Source organism: Heterodontus francisci, chromosome 9, assembly GCF_036365525.1.
Source record: "Heterodontus francisci isolate sHetFra1 chromosome 9, sHetFra1.hap1, whole genome shotgun sequence".
Classification (NCBI taxonomy): domain Eukaryota; kingdom Metazoa; phylum Chordata; class Chondrichthyes; order Heterodontiformes; family Heterodontidae; genus Heterodontus; species Heterodontus francisci.
Window position 1 is genome coordinate 46,713,053 of NC_090379.1, and position 24,997 is coordinate 46,738,049.

General features: G+C 42.8%; 1 protein-coding gene across 3 annotated transcripts in view; it reads left to right on the top strand.

Moving 5' to 3' along the window:
- The window catches only part of tecpr2 (tectonin beta-propeller repeat containing 2), a 140,341-nt gene that overhangs the window by 29,970 nt on the left and 85,374 nt on the right, over positions 1–24,997 (top strand). For all 3 annotated transcript variants that reach the window (XR_010975680.1, XM_068038960.1, XM_068038961.1), the window contains exons 7-9: positions 8,439–8,568; positions 14,981–15,421; positions 23,777–24,801. Coding sequence is in view for 2 of the 3 variants with exons in the window: in XM_068038960.1 (XP_067895061.1) it covers positions 8,439–8,568; positions 14,981–15,421; positions 23,777–24,801 (1,596 nt within the window). In the remaining variant the exon portion in view is untranslated. The remainder of the gene's footprint in view (positions 1–8,438; positions 8,569–14,980; positions 15,422–23,776; positions 24,802–24,997) is intronic.

Sequence of the window (24,997 nt, forward strand, 5' to 3'; positions counted from 1 at the left end):
GATTCCCAGGTGTGCTAGTCGCCATTTAGGGCCTTCATGTGACACATGCAAGCGTTCTTGAAGCAGAGCTTTGGGTGCTTCACTGGTCATCCGGACCTTGCTACCTCACCATATAGAAGGTCCTTGGGTATGTGACCATCTTCCATTCTGCGGCGTGTTTGATCCACCAAAGCTGCCTCTGTTTGATTAGTGCCAACACATTTGAGAGCTTGGCCTTTGAGAGGACTGGCACATTTGTGATTTTTTTTTTTGTCCTGCCAGGATATACCCATAATGCGCCGCAGACAGCAAACATGGAAATTATTGAGCTTATTTTCCTGGTCGCTGCAGGTCGCCCATGTTTCACAGCCATGCAGCAAGGTGCTGAGAACACAGGCCTTATAAGCCATCAGCTTGGTCCTAAGTGCCAGCTTGGTGTTATCCATGAGCGTTTTGCAAGACGGCCAAAGGTGGTAGCTGCTTTCCCTATGTGTGCATCGAGCTCTGGATCAAGGGACAGATTGTCTGTCACCATGAACCCAAGGTAGCAGAATTTGCGAACCACTTCCAGTGGGATGTTATTTGGTGTGATCAGGGGAAGAGATACAACACCTTGTACCATGATCACGTTTTTCTTGATGCTTGTAGTCAGGGAGAACAAGTTACAGGCACGGGAGAGACAGTCCATGAGTCTTTGTAGCTAAGTTTCCGTGTGAGCGACTAGCGTATTTGCTTGTAGTTGTAGGTATTCTGCCACCAGGTGGCATCCAATATCTACAACTTTTATATTTATGTAGTGTCTTGATTGTAATAAAATACCCAAGGTGCTTCACAGCAGCATTATAAAACAAAAAATATGACACTGAGCTTCATGAGGAGATATTAAGGCAGGTGACCAAAAGTTTGATTTGAAGGGGTATCTGAAAGGAGGAAATTGAGGTAGAGAGGTTTCGGTAGGGAATTCCAGAGCTTGGGGCCCAGGCAGCTGAAGGACCAGTTACGGTCAGGGATGTTGAAGATGCCAGAATTAGAGGAGTACAGGTATCTTGGAGGGTTGTGGGATTGGAGGAGATTACAGAGATGGGAGGGGCGAGGTCATGTAAGGTTCTGAAAACTAGAATGAGAATTTTAAAATCTAGGCATTGCTTAACCAGGAGCCAATGCAGGTCAGCAAGCACAGGGGTGATGAAACAAACAGAATTTTGATTTCTTTTCACGTGTTTGGATGCTCAAAAGCTCCTCATAGCCATTTAATTACTTTTGAAGTGCGGTTATTATGATGTTGGCAGATATAGAAACCAGTGTGCACACAGCAAGGTCTGACCAACAAGTGATAACATGACTAATTCATTCATTTTTAGTGGTGGTGTTTGATGTTCACTGGGAGAACTTACTAGTTCCTGTTCAGGTGGTGCTATGAGATCTTGTCAAGTACCTTGTTTTGTGATGCATTCTTTTTCTAACACTGCAAATTATTTGAAGTTACTGTCATTAGAAAACTAGGAAAGTAGACTGCATTGTGCACGTTTAGAAAATAAGCTAGCCAGCTTGATTCCCAGTCTCTGTCAAGTTAGTCGTTCTAAGGATGAGAATGCCATTTGAAGTGCCGCAATGGACTTCAAGGCCTGAGTTAGGAAAGGGGTTTAGGCTAGAGTTCTATTACTGATTGCCATCTAAAGACCACTGCTGGAAGTTCATATGTGGACATCTGGTAAAGGCTTGATGGGGCTTGGCTGTGAAGCTATCCCCTGCTCCAAATATTCTACCAACAATAATGCCAAAGCCCGTGCAAGAATAATGACCACTTTTTTTTTTTTCCTTCTTCATTCATGGGATGTGGGTGAGGCCAGCATTTATTGCCCATCCCTAATTGCCCTTGAGCAGGTGGTGGTGGTGAGCTGCCTTCTTGAACTGCTGCAGTCTATGAGGGGTAGGTACACCCACAGTGCTGCTAGGAAGGGAGTACCAGGATTTTAACCCAGTGACAGTGAAGGAATGGCGGCGATACAGTTTCAAGTCAGGATTGCATGTGGGTTGGAGGGAAACTTGCAGGTGGTGGTGTTCTCATGCATTTGCTGTCCTTGTCCTTCCAGTTGGTAGGGCTCGCGGGTTTGGGAGGCTGTTGTCTAAGGAGCCTTGGTGCATTGCTGCAGTGCATCCTGTAGATGGTGCACACTGCTGCCACTGTACATCGGTGGTGGAGAGAGTCTGCAAACAGTCAAGTGGGCTGTTTTGTCCTGGATGGTATCGAGTTTCTTGAGTCTTCTTGGAGCTGCACCCATCCAGACAAGTGGAGAGTATTCCATCACACTTCTGACTTGTGCCTTGTAGATGGTGGATAGGCTTTGGGGAGTCAGGAGGTGAGTTACCTGCCGCAGGATTCCTAGCCTCTGACCTGCTCTTGTAACCACGGTATTGATATGGCTACTCCTGTTCAGTTTCTGGTCAATGGTAACCCCCAGAATGTTGATAGTGGGGGATTCAATGATGGTAATGCCATTGAATGTCAAGGGGAGATGGTTAGATTCTATCTTGTTGGAGATGGTCATTGCCTGGCACTTGTGTGGCGCGAATGTTACTTGCCACTTATCAGCCCAAGCCTGGATAATGTCCAGGTCTTGCTGCATTTCTACACTGACTACTTCTGTATCTGAGAAGTCGTGAATGGTGCTGAACATTGTGTAATCATCGGAGAACGTCCCCGCTTCTGACCTTGATTGAAGGAAGGTCATTGATGAAGCAGCTGAAGATAGTTTGGCTTAGGATACTATCCTGAGGAACTCCTGCAGTGATGTCCTGGAGCTGAGTTGATTTGACCTCCAACAACCACAATCATCCTTTGTGCTAGGTATGACTCCAAGCAGCAGAGAGTTTTCGCCCTGATTCCCATTGACTTAAGTTTTGCTGGGGTTCCTTGATGCCATACTTGGTCAAATGCTGGCTGATGTCAAAGGCAGTCACTCTCACCTCACCTCCTGGAGCTCAGCTCTTTTGTCCATGTTTGAACCAAGGCTGTAATGAGGTCAGGAGCTGAGTGACCCTGGCGGAGCACAAAGTGAGCGTCACTGAGCAGGTAATTGCTAAGCAAGTGCTGCTTGATGGCACTGTGAATGACACCTTCCATCACTTCACTGATTGAGAGTAGACTGATGGGACGGTAATTGGCCGGGTTGGACTTGTCCTGCTTTTTGTGTACAGGACATACCTGGGCAATTTTCCACATTGCTGGGTAGATGCCAGTGTTGTAGCTGTACTGGAACAGCTTGGCTAAGGGCGCGGCAAGTTCTGGAGCACAGGTCTTCAGTACTTTTGCCAGAATATTGTCAGGGCCTATAGCCTCTGCAGTACCCAGTGCCTTCATTCATTTCTTGATATCACGCTGAGTGAATCGAATTGGCTGAAGATTGGCATCTGTGATGCTGGGGACTTCAGGAGGAGGCTGAGATGGATCATCAACTCAGCACTTCTGGCTGAAGATTGTTGTAAATGCTTCAGCCTTATCTTTTGCACTGATGTGCTTGGCTCCCCCATCATTGAGGATGGGGATATTTGTGGAACCACCTCCTCCAGTTAGTTGTTTAATTGTCCACCACCATTCATGGCTGGATGTGGCAGGACTACAGAGCTTGGATCTGATCCGTTGCTTAGTGGATCGCTTAGCTCCGTCTATCGCATGCTGCTTATGCTGTTTGGCATGCAAATCGTCCTGGTTTGTAGCTTCACCAGGTTGACCCCTCATTTTGAGGTATGCCTGGTGCTGCGCCTGGCATGCCCTCCTGCACTCTTCATTGAACCAGTGTTGGTCTCTCGGCTTGATGGTAATGGTAGAGTGGGGGATATGCCGTGCCATGAAGTTACAGATTGTGGTTGAGTACAATTCTGCTGCTGATGGCCCACAGCGCCTCCATGGGTACCCAGTTTTGCATTGCTAGATCTGTTTGAAATCTATCCCATTTAGCACAGTGGTAGTGTCACACAACACGATGGAGTGAATCCTCAATGTGAAGGCAGGTCTTCATCTCCACAAGGACTGTGCCGTGGTCACTCCTACCAATACTGTCATGGACAGATGCATTTGCGGCTGGCGGATTGGTGAGAACGAGGTCAAGTATGTTTTTCCCTCGTTGGTACTGCCACCACCTGCCGCATAGCCAGTCTAGCAGCTATGTCCTTTAGTGCTCGGTCAGTAGTGGTGCTACCGAGCCACTCTTGGTGATGGACATTGAAGTCATTCTGCGCCCTTGCCACCCTCAGTGCTTCCTCCAAGTGGTATTCAACATGGAGGAGTACTGATTCATCAGCTGAGGGAGGGCTGTAGGTGATAATCAGGAGGTTTCCTTGCCCATATTTGACCAGATGCCGTGAGATTTCATGGGGTCTGGAGTCAATGTTGAGGACTCCCAGGGCAACTCCCTTCCGACTGTATACCACTGTGCATCTGCTGGGTCTGTCCTGCCAGTGGGACAGGACGTACCCGGAGATAGTGATGGCGGTGTCTGGAACATTGTCTATAAGGTATGATTTCTTGAATATGACTATGTTGCTTGACTAGTCTGTGGGACAGCTCTCCCAACTTTGGCACAAGCCCCCAGATGTTAGTAAGAAGGACCTTGCAGGGTTGACGGGGCTGAGTTTGCTCTTGTCGTTTCCAGTGCCGAAGTCGATGCTGGGTGGTCTATCCGGTTTTATTCTTTATTGACTTTGTAAAGGTTAGATACAACTGAGTGGCTTGCTCGCCAGACCAGGTAAGGACAGCAGATTTCCTTCCCTAAAGGAGGTTAGTAAACCAGATGGGTTTTTACAACAATCAACAAGGGTTTCATGGCCATCATCAGACTAGCCTTTAATTCCAGATTTATTAATTGAATTCAAATTCCACCTTCTGCTGTGGTGGGATTCGAACCCATGTCCCCAGAGCAATACCCTGGGTCTCTGGGTTACTAGTCAAGTGACAATACCACTATGCCTTTGCCTTCAAATGCCAAAGGGGTTGCTGATGCCATGGCACCATATCTGGGCAAAGAGTGAATGTCTTCAGCAAAAGGAGGGGAAAAATTGGCGGAGAGCTGTGGGAAAGGGAGCAGATTAAAGTTGCTGTTGAAAAGGATATGTATGGTTTCTGTCAAAATGCTTAAGTTCAAGAAGCCATAAAGAAAGCTCTTGGCTAAGCTGGCAACCAAAAACATGAATTAAAGGAATAAAGCATCCTAACTTTTTAATTTGACAAAGCACTTATGGAAATGGAAAGAAACTAATAGAAAATTTACTTACGACCTAAATGAACAATGACCAAATTGCTTTTAAACTGGAGTAAAAGCTACATAGAAGAAAACCGTGAAAGAAAAAGAGCACAGTTGTCAAAAGGGTCAAATATTCTTTTTTCCAACGGGAAAAATATAGGCATACCTGTATTGGAGAACTAGCCTGACAACAGGATGCCGTTGAACTTTGGGGGTCATGCATCAACTTTGGGGGTCATGCATCAACTTTGATTTGTTGAAAGAAGCGTCATAAATTCAGATCATTCTTATAAATTCCAGACCATCTCAGCAGGATACTAGTATAAAAAGATGTTGAGGACAGAGTAGAATAAATTCCTGAAACCTACGGACCAGGTGCTGGAAGGTGGGATTAGATTGGGCGGCTAGTTTTTTCAGCCGGCACAGACATGATGGGTTGATGAATGGCCACCTCCTATGCTGTAATTTTTCTATGGTTCTAACCTCAGAGCCTATCATAAAAACAACTACTGATGCTTGAGGCATCTTTAACTCTGAGTAGGGTCAGAAATGTGTAAACTCAAGGACCAATTTGAGCACTGTGCTGCCATTCTCAGGATTAAATGGCATAAGAAAACAAAAGTTGTGTCTCGGGGAGGTGTGAATGACAAAGTGATGATTAGCTGCCATCTGAAAACAAAGAAAGAGAAAAACAAGACAATAAAACCGAAACCTGCAAAGAAAAAGGAAACAAAATGGGGGCAGAGGTTACAGTCTGAAATTGTTGAACTCCGTGTTGAGTCCAGAAGGCTGTAAAGTGCCTAATAGAAAGACAAGTTGGTGTTCCTCAAGCTTGCATTGACGATCATGTTGAGATCAGCCGTGATCTTACTGAATGGCAGAGCAGGCTCAAAGGGCCGAATTTGCTTACTCCTGCTCCTAAGTCCTATCTTCTATCATTGGAACACTGCAGGAGGTCAGATGGGAACAAGGTGGAGAATTAAAATGACAGGTGACCAGAATCTCCGGGCCACGCTCGCAGACTGAACAAAGGTGTTCCTCAAAGTGGTCCCCTAGTCTGCATTTGGTCTCGCCAGTGCAGAGGAGACCACATCTTGAGCAGTGAATGCAGTATACTAAATTGTAAGAAGTACAAGTAAATTACCGTTTCACTTGGACCTTGGATGGGGAGGAGGTAAAAGGGCAGGTGTTCTTTCTCCTATACTTGCATGGAAAGGTGCCATGGTAAGGGGAGAGGGATGATTAAGGAGTGGACTAGGATGTCACTGAGGGAATGGTCCCTTTGGAATGTTGAAAGGGGAGGAGAGGGAAAAATGTGTTTGGTAGTGTCATCTTGGAGGTGGTAGAAATGGCGGAGGATGAGCTGCTGAATATGGAGGCTGTTAGGGTGGAAGGTGAGGACAAGAGGAACTCTATCATGATTCTGGGAGGGAGAAGGAGGCAACAAAAATGTGGGAAATGGGGTGGACAGGGTGAAGGGACCTGTCAACCACAGTGGAGGAGAGGGGTGTTGTGAATCCTCCGTTGAGGAAAACAGAAGACTTATTGGAAGCGTCGTATTGGAAGATTGTATCATCAGAACAGATGTGACTGAGATGGAGAAACTGGGAGAATGGAATGGTGTCCTTTACAGGAAGTGGGGTGAGGAAGTGTAGTTGAGGTAGCTGTGGAAGTCAGTGGGCTTATAGTGAATATTTGTTGATAGCCTACCAGAGCTGGAGACAGACAGTCAGGGAAGGGAAGAGCCTGAGATGGCCCATGTGAAGGTGAGAGAAGGGTGGAAATTGGAAACAAAAGTTGATGTAATTTTCCATTTCAGGGCAAAAACAGGAAACTACACCGATGCAGTCATCAATGTCCTGGAAAAAGGATGAGGGAAGGGGGCCTGAGTAGAACTGGAGCAAGGAGTGTTCCACATATCCCACAAAAAGGCAGGCATAGCTAGGACCCATGCAAATATCCATAGCAGCACCTTGTATTTGGAGAAAGTGAGTGGAGTTGAAGGAGAAGTTGTTCAATGTGAGTACAAGTTTAGCCAGGTGGAGGGGGATTGGCTGGGTTTCCATTCAAGCAAGAAGCAGAGAGCCCCAAGACTGTCCTGGTGGGGGAATGAAGTGTAGAGAGATTGGGCATACATGGTGAAAAGGGGATGATTAGGGCCAAGAAATTGGAAACTTAAAGTGACAGAGGACTTCGAAGAGTCACTAATATAGGTAGGAAGAGGCAGGACAAGGGGAGAAAAAATAGTCGAGATAGGAAGAAATCAGTTCAGTGGGGCAGGAACAGGCTGAACCGATGAGTTGAACATGGTAGTCCTTGTGGATCTGGGGAAGGAGGTAGAAACAGGTATATGGGGTTGGGGACTGAGTTTGGAGGCTGTGGAGGGAAGATCTTGAGAGGAGATGTGGTCAGTCCTGGAAACAATAGCTTGATGTTCAGTGCTGTGGTCATGGTCCACATCCATAGGAGGAAGTTCAGAGTTAGCATTTGGACTCTGCAAGGTAGAGGTTGGTTAGCCAGACGACAACAGCACCACCCTTGTCAGCGGGTTTGATGACAATGTTAGGATTGGACGAGAGAACAAAGTGCAATAAGTTCGGAGGAAGACTGATTAGAGTGAGTGAGGGGAGCAGAGAAATTGAGATGGCCGATGTGGACTGCCAGTGCGACAATGAAAAGATCTAGAGAGGGTAAGAGGCCTGAGGCGAGGGTTCAGGTTGGGGGAGAATACTGGAGGCGGGTGAAGAGGGCTGCTGTGTGGTGGGGGGGGGGTGGTGGTGTGTGATGGGGAGGAAGAAGACAGCTGGCCAGAGAAGTGGGCACAGAATTGAAGGCGACTGGAGAAGAGCTCAGTGTTGTGCTAAGCTTGAAATTCATTGAGGTAAGGACAAAAGGGGATGAAGCTGAGGCCTTTGCAAAGGATAGATTGAGAGGGGCCTTATACTTTATTGATCATTTGGAGCACCATATTTTGAGATGTAGAATATTTGTCTACTATTATAATCTGATGGTGATATTTTAGAGCGTGAATGAAGAATTTTTTTGTTTTTGGATGGTACTTGTTCATTTCTGATTCTACTACTGAATATTAAGTTCGTAGACCCTGTGTGAAACTAAATTTCTAGCTAAAAATATTCTGTAGTACCAAAATGTTTTTTATGAACTTTGTCAATGAAGTAACAATTTAACTTTTTAATATTTAATACATGGCATTTGCAGGCTCTAATTGGTGGATTGGAAGGACTCAGTGGCATTGTGTCTGTTTCTTGTACAGAAGATGAGATTTTCGTGTTGATTGACAACCGTGATATTATTCGGATTTCCAGCAAACCAGAAGGTTTCATAACAGGTAAGATAGCTTGATTAAAAAACAGAATTTTAGACTATGTGGGGAATCCACCATATGGCATAGTACTGAGTCATACAGATCAGAAAGATACTAAATTAGATGCCTTGTCTGCGCTTAGTTTGCTGACTGTTGGGAATTGAAGTTGGCCTCCATAATCTGTGAACGATCAAAGTTGGGAGGAAATCAAGTGAATCTCTGCTTCTGACTGCAGTCTAGCACTCCTTAATGGAGAATGTCTCGCTATCTGGTGACGACAAAAACTGAATTCTACTGTATATTTGTCCCTCAACTTCCTCAATAGTTGAAAAAGTTTGTGATATTCACTATCTAGGCCAATGCATGCAGCATGATCAACTGGTAAGTACCAACGGGCGACATATTTCTATGGACTGAAGCCCAGCACAGAAACACAGCCTTTAGTAGAGAAGAGGATGAAACCGGATGAAAGGAAATTTAGTAGAATTGCATTCTGCTAAAATGCATTTTTGAAACAGTTTCTGGGGAGGGTTTGGATGACAACAAAGTTGATGGAGACCAGCATGTTGCACAACATACTAACAGTCCAAAAATTGCTAGTGGGTTTCTGTCACCTAAATTGAGTTTTCTTCTTTTGGTATAAGGGTTTATAATCCTGTTTTGCTGTGCTTTCCAATTTTGTAAAGGTTTACACATGATAATATCTGCATCAATAGATTTTTTCCCCTCCGATGTTTTATCTACTGTGATAATCAAAGTCCATGTCGATTTTCACATTAAAGTTTGGTGAAGATTAGAATGGATTTTTTGTAAGCCTCAAAATCATTGACTGAGGAAAATCTCTGAGAAAAATTTGTTAATGACCCTACTTTTATTTCATCTTAATCATCTGGAACTCTATGAACATCTGCCGCTTCTTCCTTGGACCCAAAAATATGCAGAATGTTACCCCAATTTTATTGATGTCAACTTGCACCCAAGTATCTTCCCGATCTCGTTAGAATGTGGCCAAACTCAAAGTGGGTGCAACTGGGAATAAATCGGGGCAAACAATCCGGACCCAAGGAAACACTGAATCCACAACAGTATATTTTTTCTTTAAGCCTTAAATTTTAAGTTTCAACTCATTTAGCCATCATTTATAAGAACTTGCAATTGGGGAAGCTTTTTGACTTAGGATTTTTTTTTACAAGCACTAAAAAATTACAGTTTAAAATGTTTCAACTGTGGCTCAGTTGTTAGCACTCTTGCCTCTGAGTCAGAAGGTTGGTGGTCTTACTCAAGGACTTGAGCACAGAAATCTAGGCTGACACTCGAGTGCAGTACAGAGGGAGTGCTGCAGTTTTGGAGGTGCCATCTTTCAGATGAGATGTTAAATCAAGGCATGATCTGTTCTCTAATATGGATGTGAAAGATCCCATGGCACTGTTTCAAAGAAAAGGGAGTTATCCCTGATATCCTGGCCAGTGTTTATCCCTCAATCAGTGTTACAAAAAACAGATTATCTGATCATTGTCACATTGCTGTTTGTGAGAGCTTACTGTATGCAATAGGCTGCTGCGTTTCTTACATTACAATAGTGACTACAATTCAAAAGTTATTTTATTGGCTGTAAAGCGCTTTGGCACATCCTGTGATTGTGAAAGATGCTATATAAATCAAAGTCTTTTTTTAAAATACCAGAAAAATGACTTGGTTTCTGATGCGCCTGAAAACTTGCTCACAATGTTGAAAGACCCATGAAAAATCCCAATTGAAGGATATTGAGAGTCAGGGATGTGGTAACGTCTATGGGCGGAGATTCATTCCAACGTAGGGACAGACATAATAAAATTGAGGAGATTTGGGTGCATTGTAGTTGCATGCATAGAGCATTTGTGCTCCAAGTTCCACTGTCTTTTAAGCCAAATAATTTGTTTGCATCCGGATTCTGGGTGTAGATGTGCAGGAAACTCCAAGCTTATGCACCCAACAGAATATCGAAGTAAGATGCTGTGTAAGTCTTGTATTTGCATCATTAGTATCTTGGGGAACTCAGAGGATGTTGGAATCTGTTGTGGAATTGATGGTCTGCAGACATTTTTTTTTATTTCCAAAATATGCTTTATTCATAAAAATCTGCAAAAATTACATTGCCAAACAGCACCAAAAAATACAAACATTGCAAGGAAGATCAGTTTCCTTCAATACTATCATGAGTTTCTTCACAACCCTTCCATTTCACAATTGTCATGCCAATTACAGTTTTACATTTACAGCAAATGCAAATATTAACGATACAGTTCGAGGGGTTTCCCATGGATCCAGCCCCTCAGTTCAGCTTGGTGGGGGGACCTTACACTGTGGTCTTTCCCCATTGAGCCTTTGCTGCGGCTGCCCCAAGCTTTAGTGCGTCCCTCAGCACGTAGTCCTGGACCTTGGAATGTGCCAGTCTGCAACATTCGGTGGTGGACAACTCTTTGCGCTGGAAGACCAGCAAGTTTCGGGCAGACCAAAGGGCGTCTTTCACCGAATTGATAGTCCTCCAGCAGCAGTTGATGTTTGTCTCGGTGTGCGTCCCTGGGAACAGCCCGTAGAGCACAGACTCCTGTGTTACAGAGCTGCTTGGGATGAACCTCGACAAAAACCACTGCATCTCTTTCCACACCTGCTTTGTGAAGACACATTCCAGGAGGAGGTGGGCAACCATCTCTTCCCCACCACAGCCACCGCGGGGGCATTGTGCGGAGGGGGCGAGACTTCGGGTGTGCATGAAGGATCTGACTGGGAGGGCCCTTCTCACCACCAGCCAAGCTACGTCTTGGTGCTTGTTTGAAAGTTCTGGTGATGAGGCATTCCGCCAAATGATTTTGACGGTCTGCTCGGGGAACCATCCGACAGGATCCACCGTCTCCTTTTCCCGTAGGGCATTGAGGACATTCCGTGCAGACCACTACCTGATGGACCGGTAGTCAAAGGTGTTTTCCCGCAGAAACTGCTCCACGAAGGATAGGTGGTACGGCACGGCCCAACTGCATGGAGCGTTCCGCGGCAATGTGACCAGGCCCATCCTTCGCAACACCGGGGACAGATAGAACCTCAGCACGTCTGCAGACATGTTAGACATGTGCTTTGATTTGTATATACTGGGAAACTATAGTCAAGAGGATTAACTCACTACTTTTTTAGGATTCCACCTGATTCTGGCATGAACTTCTTGCTCAATTTCTTGTCTAACCAGTGCTGTCGCATATTCTAGTGACATGGTGTCTGGTGAGCCTATTGTCATTCATGATCAATCTGGATTCGCATTGCAGAGAGTGGCCTGATCAGTAATTCTTTTATTCTGTTAAGAGTAGATAAATTTCTGAAAAGCTGTCAAATGCCAGGGAAGCTTGGGAGTCGGTGGGGGGGCACTCCTGCACCTCCTGGCCCATAACTTTTCCCCAAAACTGTCCTTACCTCCCTTGAGATGCTGGGATTCCCAAGGTCCAGCCGTCCAGAGTAAACCTCCAAGAGAATTTAAGTGTAAGGATCCAGCCTTATTATAATATTTAAATGGCAGCCCACCTCTGTTAAACCTGGAAGTGAGCAGGTTGGGTCAAGTTTGAGATTTTTAAAAATAATTTCATCTTACCCGACCTCAACCCATCCATTTTTGGTGGGGGGGGGGGGGTAGCGGTTAATGTTTCACCCCCATGTTGCTACACTATTGGATTGATAGCAGTGGTTTAACTAAGGTGATGGTTGTAATTGTATTGTAGTATCTTTGAAGTCCATTAACACCAGCAAGATATCGACAAAAGCACTAAGATATGCTAATGCTCTTGCTGGTATTGGTTCAGGGAGGAATGTTGGCCTGTTTTAAATTTCACAAACATTGCCAGAGTAGGAACGTGGGACATCTGTTTAATCTCTTATGTCTGTGTTTCTGTTTAACCCCTCATCTGTTGCATTAATTACTGTTATAATTTGTATTATCAATTTTCTTTTTTGTAAATTGTATAAGATATTTAAAAAGTTGAAAATGGACATTTGTTACTACACCACCAGACTTTTGATAAATATTGCACACCTGGTTTTCCCATATTGACAAATGCAACTGAGTGTATATGAAAAATCTTAGCAAAGTCTGGTTCTTAGAATTACTTCTCACCTAACCTGCACCTTGCTCTGGCCTATTGTTCAATATATGCAAAACAAATACCGTAATTCTGTCTACCTAGTAAAAATGGGAACTGTTCGGTGTTTGATGTTTACAGCTCAGTGATGGGAAGAGGAATGAATTTCTGCATTTTTCCTGTTAGCCGATTGGCCTGTTTCCAATGATGGTCTATTTGCAGCGAAAGTGAAGTGCAGTAGGTGTATTATTGAAAGATAAGTGTGTGCGTGCAATGTGGTTCAAATTGCTAGTCTGTGAAGTTGCATTGGACGCTGTCCAAACTAATTTGCTTCAAAAGCAAATCATAAAGCTTGTGTCACTATTATCAGTTAGTTTTTTTATGTGTATGCATTTTTAATTTAATTTATCATGAATTCGTATTGTTTACTTCTCCAAAGATATGTTCTTAGTCAGTTTGGAAAGATATTTTATCTCTTAATAATTAAACTTTTCTTTTAACATTAAAAGAAAGACCTCTTGCTTGACCCTCTGTCGTCTTCCTCCTTTAATGACCATTCTCACACCAATAATACTCTTGATACATTAATAATTTGATACATTAATAATTTGATACTGAATTTAAATTGATATCCAAGTAAATATACTGTAGAGATCCAAAACCAGTGCATGTAAACTACCGATTTCACCTGATTCCTTGAGGGTGAGGTTGGTGATTATCAGCTCTATGGCCCAAAAGGTCATATTTTGTAGTTATATTTAAACCATGAAGAGAGCAAGAGAAGAAGTGAAGTTTGAGTGACCCATGGTGTAAGTCAGCACTTATCCATTGTTTTTGTTTCTGTTTAGTTCTCTTGAGGTTCTGTAGGATTCACATAATCCTGGTTGGGAATCTAGGACTCGGGGACAAAGCCTAAAAGATAGAGCCAGGCCTTTCAGGAATGAAATTAGGAAACATATCTGATCACAAAGGGTGGTAGAAGTTTGGAACACACTCGCACACATTCTCCTCCCTCTTCCTCCCTCTCTCTTCCTCTCCCCTCCCCTCCCTCTTGCAAATGGCAGCTAATGCTAGGTCAGTTGTTAATTTTAAATCTGATGTTTAGATCTTTGTTATCCAAAAGTAGTGAGAATTATAGGATAAAGACGGCTATGTGGAGTTAGATCGCAGACCAGCCCTGATCTCATTGAATGGCGGAACAGGCTCAAGGGACTAAATGGCCTCCTCTTGTTCCTTAGTTTCTAAACCCATACGACCGTACGAATTAGGAGCAGAAGTAGGCCATTCAGCCCATCGAGGCTGCTCCGCCATTTAATAAGATCATTGCTGATCTGTTTCTCATTCTACACTCCCGTCTACCCCCGATAATCTTTGATTCCCTTGCCTAATAAGAATCTATCTACCTCCGCCTTAAAAATATTCAATGACCCCACCTCCACCACCTTCTGAGACAGAGAATTCCAAAGTCGCACAACCCTCAGAGAAATTTTTTCCTCGTCTCGGTCCTAAAAGGACAACCCCTAATTTTAAAATAGTGCTCCTTAGTTCTGGACTCACCCACAAGAGGAAACATCCCCTCCACATTCACCCTGTCAAGACCATTCAGGATCTTATATACTTCAAACAAGTCTCCCCTCATTCTTCTAAACTCCAGTGAAAGCAAGCTCTGTCTGTCCAACCTTTCCTCATAAGACAATCCACTCATTCCAGGTATCAATCTAGTAAACCTCCTCTGAACCATCTCCACACATTCACATCCTTCCTTAAATAAGGAGACCAAAACTGCACACCATATTCGAGATGTGATCTCACCAATGCCCTGTATAACTGAAGCATAACATCCTTACTTTTATTTTCATTCCTCTCGTAATAAAGGATAGTATTCCATTAACCTTCTTTATTACTTGCTGTACCTACATACTAACCTTTGTGACTCATGCACTAGAACACCTAGATCCTTCTGCACCTGGAATTCCGCAGTCATTCCCTGATTCCATGTTTTTTGATAACTCCATACATTTTTCCCAGCTTAATTTGTATATTAATTTGTTAGTTCACGTATACAAGATTTTATTTTCAGACTTCACTTCAAATGCATGTGGACAGTGACCAAATGCTGACGTGTTTTATCTACATATTGAACTAGGTCCAGTGAAGAGTCAATGCCTTCAGGGCGAAGAGGGGTAAAATAATGTTTTCGTGATGTCTATCTCAACGGGGTTTGCTGAATGCTAGGGCTTAGTGGTGAAATTCACTTCTTTAATACATTTTTCCCTTTTTGCAGGGCAGTTTCTAAATCTGATGTAAATTTAATACAGAACTAATTGCATTTTCAGGTGTACATTCACCATTAAACTCCCTGCTGACAGCCACCTGTAGTGAATCAGTTGAAGAAACAATAATCATGGAGTCAAAAAAAATGCAAAGTGAAAATATAGCTTCAGGAACTAGTAATTTTGAAGTGCAGCATCCATGGTCTTCAGAATCTGAGCAAAGTTTGAATATCAGAAATGATGGTCAAAGACATGCATGGGACGAGACAAGAGAAGGAAGATATTCACTAACAAGTGAGCCAAGGAGCAGAAGCAGTTCTGTAAACAGTGCTAATAGTGTTTTTAGCCACATAACAACTCCAGAACAGCAGGTAGGAGCACTTTCCTCATCTGTGGCATTAACAAAGATTCCAGACTCTTCAGGAAGGTTCAGGACAATAAACATGGAAGAATTCAACCAACAACTTGTCGTCGTTTCGGTAAAAAAGAAGAAACGAAAGCAAGGTATTTTTCATGTAACCTTTGTTTTTATTGTCCTTTTTCCTTTATTAATTTCAATAATGTAAACTTGGGGCATTTACTTTATCTCAAATGGTGGTTTGTGCACTCAGGATTTCAATGACTACTTCTGAAAACCTGAAGTGATTCTGTTAGTGTTTAATTCTTTCACTGGGATGTGGGCATTGCTGGCTAGGCTAGCATTTATTACCGATCCCTAATTGCCCTTGAGAAGGTGGTGGTGAGCCACCTTCTTGAACTGCTGCAGTCCATATGGTGTAGGTACACCCACAGTACTGTTTGGAAGGGAGTTGCAGAATTTTGACTCTGCAACAGTGAAGGAACGGTGATATTCTTCCAAGTTCGGATGGTTTGTGGCTTGGAGGGGAACTTGCAGGTGGTGGTGTTCCTACGCATCTGCTGCCCTTGTCCTTCTAGGTGGTAGAGGTCGTGGGTTTGGAAGGTGCTGTCCGAGGAGCCTTGGTGAGTTACTGCATTGCAACTTGTAGATGGTACACACTGCTGCCACTGTGCATCGGTGGTGGAGGGAATAAATGTTGAAGGTTGTGGATGGGGTGCCAATCAAGCAAATTAGTGACAGTCATTCAAGTTAAGGTAAGAAGAAAGTCTGAGCGGCATAGAAGTTTTTGAGATACAGTAGAAACTGCTACTCTTTGAGCCTATTTTTTTAGGGCAGTATTTCTGCAGGTGGTTTTGCTTATTAATCATAGTTTGACACATTCTCAGAACTTCAAAAAGTAGATTATTTTGATGCGATAAACTGTGGAAAAATTAGTTGCTAAGTGAGTACCTAGAGGGCATAAATTTACTGTTAAGGAAAGAGCAGAAAGAGAAGTTAGTTTTTTTTGTAAAGTGGGTTGGTATTGCTCTGCCAAAAGCAATTATGGTAGCATAATCCATAATAGATGCAGTTGTAAAACTCTTAAAAAGAGGGTCTCAATTCCCTATAAGGTCCTGACCCCATACTAAGCATCAATCACACGAAACTGACTTTGGATACAATTTCCACTTTATGTGGAACATGTTTATTAACTCGCCAAGCAATAGTATGTACTTACAACACCAGTTGCTTAGTAGACCCGTGTACAGGGCTCGTTCCCGGGTGGTCAGTTCCGCTGAACAACTTCTCCCGCATGACTTCCTGTGACTGACCAAGTCACACTGCCTGGCTGCAGCAACAATATCCTTGTGAGCTGTGGCTTTATACCCTTTTCTGACCCTGGCTCCTTGACATTTAAGGTAATGTTTTGAATTGGGTCATCCGATTGGGTTTCAGTGCCTTATCAATCCCACCCTGGCTATGTTAGACTACCTGCATGTGGTCATATCCTGCTCTCAGCAGGGGGAGTTCTTAGGTGCATACCACCCATGGAATGCAATATTTGCATCCTGATGAGGCAAGAAGGAAACCATTCACACATATTTCAAAAGGCCATTGTCTATGAGTGTGGTTGTAGACAGGCTGTTTGATGTTTTAACAGCTCAGGCTACCACATCCGTGGCATGTCCTGACTTGTCTGGTCTGTGTGTGTATGTGGGGGTCCTTGTACTGTTACATTGCCTTTTTCTTTTTAAAAAGTCTAATATGAACCCCAGCGATGATGTCTTTGATCAGAATTCTTCTTCTCCCTTTGTCTGGGTGTCCTTCGCCTCCACGTTTTTACCAACCGGTGAGCTCCACATACTGATTCACGCCACAACTGGTTACATTTTACTTATGAACAGAAATGCAAGAGATATTAACAAATGCCTCACAACGTAACAAAAATGCCTTACAGCATCCACCCTTAAGTGTATAATTTCGCCTGTGAATGTTACTACACTTCTGAATCTGATCCATTCACTTTATTCTGTCCCTCCAGTAACATTTTCACCTCTTGTTCTGCTCTCCTACATTTGCGCCAATGACAGTTTATACTACAGGTACACAACAATAAGCAATTGTACAACAATGAGTGTGTGGGAGATGATTCTTATCCAGGGGTGTATCTCGATATTACCTCTCTAATTCCATATCCCATCCCACCAAGATGTTTCTGGAATGTCATTACTCTCTTGCAAAATCTGGTGGTTCATTTGTTGGATTTGATGCGCTTTGAGCGACTTACCAATCTCCCCACGCAACTTAGTCAAATGCTCCGGCAACGTTGGTGTGTCAAACCTAAACTTGCCCACATACTGTCTCAAAGTTCCCTTTAAATCATCCCTCACCTTAAGCTCAATACTGTTAGGGCTATAAATATTTACAGTCTCCCTCTTACCTGTCCCTGCAGGCCCTTCAGGAGTAAAACAGAAGGTAGGTTGTGGATATCGGGCACCATAAATTCCTTCCATGCTTTTACCCCTTTCCCTTGGTGGTTGCACTGTATTCCCTTGCTTCGAATAGGCTGCCTGCATCGGCTTCAGAGCCACCCATGCAGCCTCCATGGTATAGTTTGCCTCGGTAAGGTTGAATCCACATGTTGACTGGGCATGCTTTTGCAACCGATAGGGCGTACCACCTTGCCTGTTCTGTCATTGCACCTTTCTAACCTAGTTCCTGTCAGTATGACTATTCCCCCTTGATGACTCCTACGTTCTCTGTTCTATAGACCGGGAGCGGTGCTTCCCATGTGGCATTACCAGAAGGTACATCACCAAACCTATTATTTTGAGAACTTCCCTTTTACAATCTGTTTGTACAGGGTATGCCCACACCAAACCTCTGAGTTGGCACACAGTGATGTTGTTCTATCCCTCATCAATGTGTCCAGATGATTATTAGTGACCCGAGAGGGTACTTTCCCAGTGTGATTTTTGCTTCAGCGCAGTGGTTAGCACCGCAGCCTCACAGTTCTAGCGACCCTGGTTCGGTTCTGGGTACTGCCTGTGCGGAATTTGCAAGATCTCCCTGTGACCGCGTGGGTTTCCTCCCGGTGCTCCGGTTTCCTCCCACATGCCAAAGACTTGTGGATTGATAGGTAAATTGGCCATTGGAAATTGCCCCTAGTGTAGGTAGGTGGTATGAGAATTGAGGGAAGATGGGGATGTGAGAGGGAAATGGGATTAATGTAGGATTAGTATAAATGGTCGGCACAGACTCGTTGGGCTGAAGGGCCTGTTTCGGTGCTGTATCTCTCTATGACTCTATTTTCCCTGGCCTGCTGTACCAACCAGGAGCCATACATAATTCTCACATTCTGGGCAGCCTCGTCAGAAGCATTCCCATCCTCCCAGATTAGTTTATTTATTGATTTTTAGCATGGTCTTCCAATCACTCTGCTACATCCTTTAAAGATACTGTCATAATTTGACCTATCCTCAGCTGTGACTCCTAGTTGGTATTCTCATTTGTAAGAACATCCTTTAACCTTCCCTTGAAATCCCTCATCTCTGCTTCTGGAGATGCCAGCTCCAAACTATACACCAGCGAGGTCCCAGTATTAAAGAGGGTAGCTGTGTCATTGACCAGCCCTCGCCTCCTCCTTCGGCTTGCTCCCTTTTGTTACGAGTGGGAGATATACCTGTCGCCAGAGACCAGGCCCATCACTGCTGGTTCTTACTCTGTGTACCAACACGCTGTCCAATAACATGGCATACAGGCTCTGTTCCTTTCTCCCACATCACTTGGGCAGCCCTATCTCTGTCGAATTCACATCACCAGTGCCACCTCATGATGTACATCATGATGTAACATTTTTCCAATAGGTATCAAAACTAAAACATTCTTTGGGCCTGGGGTCTGTTCGAGATATCTCGCAGTACTACCTGTGCAATTAAAGGTCGGGGCTTTTGCTTCCAACAAAATGTCGTCTTGTCTCCTCTGGTGTCGCCAACCAATACCACCCTTTCATAGTCTAACGGTCTCCCTATCCCTGACACACTCACTCACTCACAGCTTTGGGGACATTTTCCCTTTTTCTTTTTTCTGTAATTTGCATTGCATAGATTGATATTCCTTTCAGTTCAACACTAGTTCCTCCACCTGCAGATCACTTAATGTTAAGATCAATTTATTTAACTCTTTTTAAATAAAACTTCAACATTTTTATTTATCCATAAAAACCACCAAAATTTTGAATGTCCTTTTGTTATTTCCTTTCAATGTTTAAAATACCAACACATATGAATGTAATTTTAAACTCTAATTTCTTCCCAGATTCCCAATTTCCACAATGCTGTGACAAATGGCCTTAAATCCTTAAAGCTGTTGGAAATCCCGTTGACTTGCAGCTGCCTGTAACCTGAAAAAACCCACCAAGGATCCATTCTGCGGATGGCCAAATGGGTTAATATGCGACAACTCAAAAGCTTAAAATTTTTATAATGCCCAATATCTGTAAAAGTGTGTGGTTAGCTTAAACTGCTAGCAGCAAAGGTTAACTCCCTGCTGCTTTGAAAGAGGGTGGGACAAAAGCACTCTGATGGGCTAGTTAACCGAACAAAGCCTTGCCATGTGCTCTGGCTAGTTTGAACTGGGTCTTTTTCAAACAAAGAAAATACCTGAATCTCTCCCATTAGACTGTTCTTTTTTTCCCAAACTCTTCAGAATTTTTTCCCTCCAACTTCAAGCTCTGTTTTGTGTTTTAAAATCAAGCAACAAATGCATTCCCTGCTTATACAAACCAGTTCAACCTGTTTCCTTCTGAACAAAGAAAGGTTTTTTTAAACTTTTATCAATTCATTTTCCCAATTGTATCAGAGCAAGAACTACAGTGGTTCCCAAAAAGAAACTTTTAACTTTTGTTAAAAAGTTTCAAACCCAAATTCCAATTTACGCTATTTATTAAAACCACACCATACTAACGTGTGAATTCATATCTGGATTAGAATCCCCACCTGTTTAATAAACCCCATTCGAGTTGGGATCCCGGCCAGCAATCCCACCTGGAATCTCATAACTTACAATATCTGCTTCAGTTAATTTAAACATGCCTTCCAATCCATCTCACAATTTTACTGTGAGGGTTCAAACTTAAAGTGCTGAAACTACTGCCACAAAACCACCGTTTCGGGAAGAAAAATACTGAAGCTTGAAGCAGACAAAACATCAGCCATGCAAAAAATCCATTTATTCCACTCACAAGCAGAGAAAAATAGCACGTGCTTAAAAAAAAATTACATTACTTATCTTTAAACTTCTGAAGTGCCTGTAATTAAAACTCCAAACAAAAGGTTAATTCCCAAAATACACCTTTAAAGTGTTTAGTCCAAAACGAAAGGAAGCCTGCTTGCACATAAGCCTTTGCAGCCTACAGTCACGGGTTCGTAAAGAGACAGAACACTAGTACTTCTTGAATTGCCAGAATTCTATAAGATTCTTAAAAAGGGGGAAATAAAAGCAAAATACTGCAGATGCTGGAAACCTGAAATAAAAACCAAGAAAATGCTGGAAATACACAGCAGGTCTGGCAGCATGAGAGCAGGGAGGGTATGTTGAAATGGCAAGCAACCGGAGGCTTGAGGTCATATTTCGGACTGAGCGGAGGTGTTCCACAAAGCAGTCACCCAATCTGCGTTTGGTCTCCCCAGTGTAGAGGAGACCGCATTGTGAGCAGCGAATATAGTATACTAAATTGAAAGAAGTACATGTAAATCGCTGCTTCACCTAAATTGAGTGTTTGGGGCCTTGAATAGTGAGGAGAGAGGATGTAAAAGGGCAGTTATTACACCTCCTGCGATTGCATAGGAAGGGGATGAGGTGTTGGAGGTAATGGAGGAGTGGGGACCATTTCAACACCCCCTCCCCACTGCTCTCATGCCCACATAACTGTCCTGGGCTTGCTTCTGTGTTCCAGTAAACATCAGCGCAAGCTCGAGGAACAGTGTCTCATTTACCGATTTAGGCATGCTACAGCCTACTGGATTGAACATTGAGTACAATCATTTCAGAGCATGACAGGGCCCCCATTTTTTATTTTTAGTAATCTTTTTTCTTTTTATTTTATTTTAGTTTGTTTCATTTTTTTTACCATGTGCCTGCCTACTTTTTTTCATGTTTGTGCTTTTGGCCAGGGCTGTTCATTTTTCTGTCAATTAACACCCTCTCTGCACTAATGCTTTGTTTTTCAGCGCACCCTTTGCCTTTGCTTCATGACCTTCTTGCCAGTTATTCTCTGTGACCCTCTGTCCTATCAACACCTTCCCTTTTGTTACCTCTTGCCCCACCCCCGCTTTATTTGCTTAAAACCTGTTACATTTCTAACCTTTGCCAGTTCTGATGAAAGTTCACTGACCTGAAATGTTAACTCTGCTTCTCTCTCCAAATGCTGCCAGACCTGCTGAGTATTTCCAGCAATTTTTTATTTTTACTTTATCTTAAAAAGGATGTCTCACTTCCCTCTAAGGTCCTGACCCCATACTGAGTATCAATTGCACAAAACAGACTTTGGATACAGTTTCCACTTTATGTCGAACACCTTTATTAACTCACCAAGCAATAGTATATACTTAGAATGTCAGTTGCTTAGTAGACCCGCGCATAGAGCTCATACCCGGGCGGTCAGGTCTGTTGAACGACTTCACTGGCACGACTTAGTGACTGACAAAGTCACGCTTCCTGGCTGCAGCAGCAATGTCCTTAAGAACTGTGGCTTTATGATCCTGACCCCTTGACTTATAAGGTAATGTTTTGAATTGGGTCATCCGATTGGGTTTCAGTGCCTTATCAATCCCATCCTGGTAATGCAAGACTTCCTGTGGTCATATCCTGCTCTCAGCAGAGGGAGTTCTTAGGTGCATACCACCCACGGATTCAATATCTGCATCTTGATCAGGCAAGAAGGAAACCATTCACACATATTTCAAAAGGCCATTGTCTGAGTGTGGTTGTAGACAGGCTGTTTGATGTGTGTGTATGTGGGGGTCCTTGTACTGTTACGTTGCCTTTTCTTTTCTTTTTAAAAAGTCTAATATGAACCCCAGCGATGATGTCTTTGATCAGAATTCTTCTCCCTTTGTCTGGATGTCCTTCGCCTCCACGTTTTTACCAATTGGTGAGCTCCACATACTGGTTCACACCACAACTGGTTACATTTTACTCATGAACAGAAATGCAAGAGATATTAACAAATGCCTCACAATATAACAAAAATATAAGGGATATCTAAATGCCTTACACAGTGGACCAAATTTTACAATTTTGTTCCAGATGTGTTACGACCGAGGCGGGGGTAGTGCACTGTTAATTCAGTCCCACTTCTCCACAGGTTACAACATGTATTTAGATTTTTCCACTTACCTAAACAGTTGATCAGATACTCTATTTTTCCCCAGAATAATGCACACCAACCGGGTTTCTTTAATAAACAACAAAACTATCTGTTTATTATAAACCAAGTCTTAACCAATAATAAAGTAAACATGCACGCAAATTGAAATATTGAAGCCCCTTATTAATCCTAGCCCTCACGTGCACTCATACATACACAACCCGTTAACCAGGAAAAAAAATAATAATTTTTGTTTACAGCTGTTAGAAAGAAATAGAAGGAATAAAGAAAAGCCACTTAGGCTGAAAAGAAGATATGGAAGGAAGTCCTTTGTTTTGGCAAGGTGTCTCAAAGGCAAATCAGCAGCTGTCAATAGGATCTTCCTAGAACAGTTCTTTCCAGGCGACGTTGTTGATCAGTCTGGGTAGGCTTTCCAAGGGAAGCAGCACAGAAAGCTCCAGTCAGGCTTTACAGCAGGAAGCAGCAACAAGGATTTTCGTAGGTCTTATAGCAGCAATGTAGCAGTAACGGTTTCTTCAAATACAGGAGGAAATAGTAAACACACTTGATGCAGGTATTCTTTTCAAGAAAGAGAGATATCAGCTGTCTTCTCCTGGCAGACACGCAGCAACTGACTTTTTGTAACAGTTTAAAATGAAACCAAAACTGTTCAGAAGCAATTCGCATGACAATCATAAATCTTGGCCTGTCTCTCCTTTTGCAAATGTTTTTTTCCCACGTGAAAAGCACAACCCCTGCTTGGTTATTTGGACACGGGTGCTTCCCAGTCTGTTTACATTTCACTCAGTCCCAAATCTTCTGTTGACCTTCCTTTTAAAAAAAAAACACAGTTCAGCAGTCTCCAGATGAATCAATGTCCATAATTCAACTATAAGTTTTTTTTAAACATATTTTACTAAAGAAACAGAAGAAATCCTGTAACAATGTTCATGGTCCCTTTGTAATGGAAGGATTAATCTTTTGGTTCATTAAGAGTTTTACTTAATGCTTGGTAATACCATAGCCTAACTATATATTGTTAAATGTAATATTACATGTTCTGTTGATCTGGTATGATCTGATTTCCTGTTTCCCAGACAAATGGCTTGTGTTTGTTTTTCAATAATTGCATGGTATCTCTGTTGTACAGCAAGTTCTGCATCAGAAGGCAGCCTCGCAAAACATGAAATTGACTGTTCCAATAGCTCCCAAAGTTCAGAGCCAGCACATTTGAGTGACTTTGCTATTGATGGCTCCATAACCACAACTTGTGACTTATCTGATCAAATGAGTTTGTTGAGCAGCAGTCTGGATCACTTGACCACCGATTCTCCTGAACGAGAGAGTCAGATTAGTACAGACTTCAATATTATTTTGCAGGAGGAGAATAGTTCCAACCTTTTTGGCTCCATACAGCCTCCTGAATCTGTACCAACATTGCAGGATGATCGTCTCCCTTCCGACTGTTTACCAGGATCTTTGAAGAATACAAGTACAGTGAATGAAAAGATATATTCCTCTAGTCTGAGCTTTACAGAATGTTTAGACCCTGTATCTTCTGTCAGATTGGAAATTTTAGACAACTACTGCAGGGAAAATGTGGATTGCAGAGACGAGGTTTCAGTGTTAAACTGTTCCGAACCAGAAACGAGCCTAAAAGAAAATGTAGACAGTGTTATGTTTGATGTAGCCTGCATAAATGAACCTTTTGAATCAAGGTCTCAAGATCCAGAAAATGGAGTGTTGGCTGGTGGCCTAAATTTGCAAGGATCTTTAAGTGAAAGTTCAGAATCTTTCTTGGATGAGCGGCATGCACTACTGATGAGAATTCTTTCGCCAGATAAGGATCAGAACAAACCAGAAACCAAAGCGTTTTCACAACTATATGTTTCATACAATGAGCCACATTTATTAGACCCAACTGAAACTGCACAGACTTTTAAGGCTGTTTGCTGCATTGATAATGGTACCACTGAAAAAAAGAGTGCCCAAGAACAGCTTTCATCATCCAGTGATGACGAAGATATTTACGGTCATGCAGGACCTCATTCATTGTCTGAAGCCAGCATGACCGAACTCTCTCTCCGTTGCAATGCTGAAAAATCGCTCGGTGCAGTTTTTCAAGATTTGAATAGTTCTGCTCCAGATGAAATGGAGCTTTCAAAATCAGATCAGGTGAAGCAAAAACTACGTTTTTTTTTCTTAAACTTAAGTGCTACTTAGACTTAATTTCTTAACTTGCTCTTTTTATATGTACTGTTTTTTCAGTTATTATAACCATCTGTTTAATGTAACATTTTAGTGAAAAACAATAGCATATCAGCAGTGAAGTACAAGATAATTGGTAAAGAGCTTTGATGTCAATAACAAA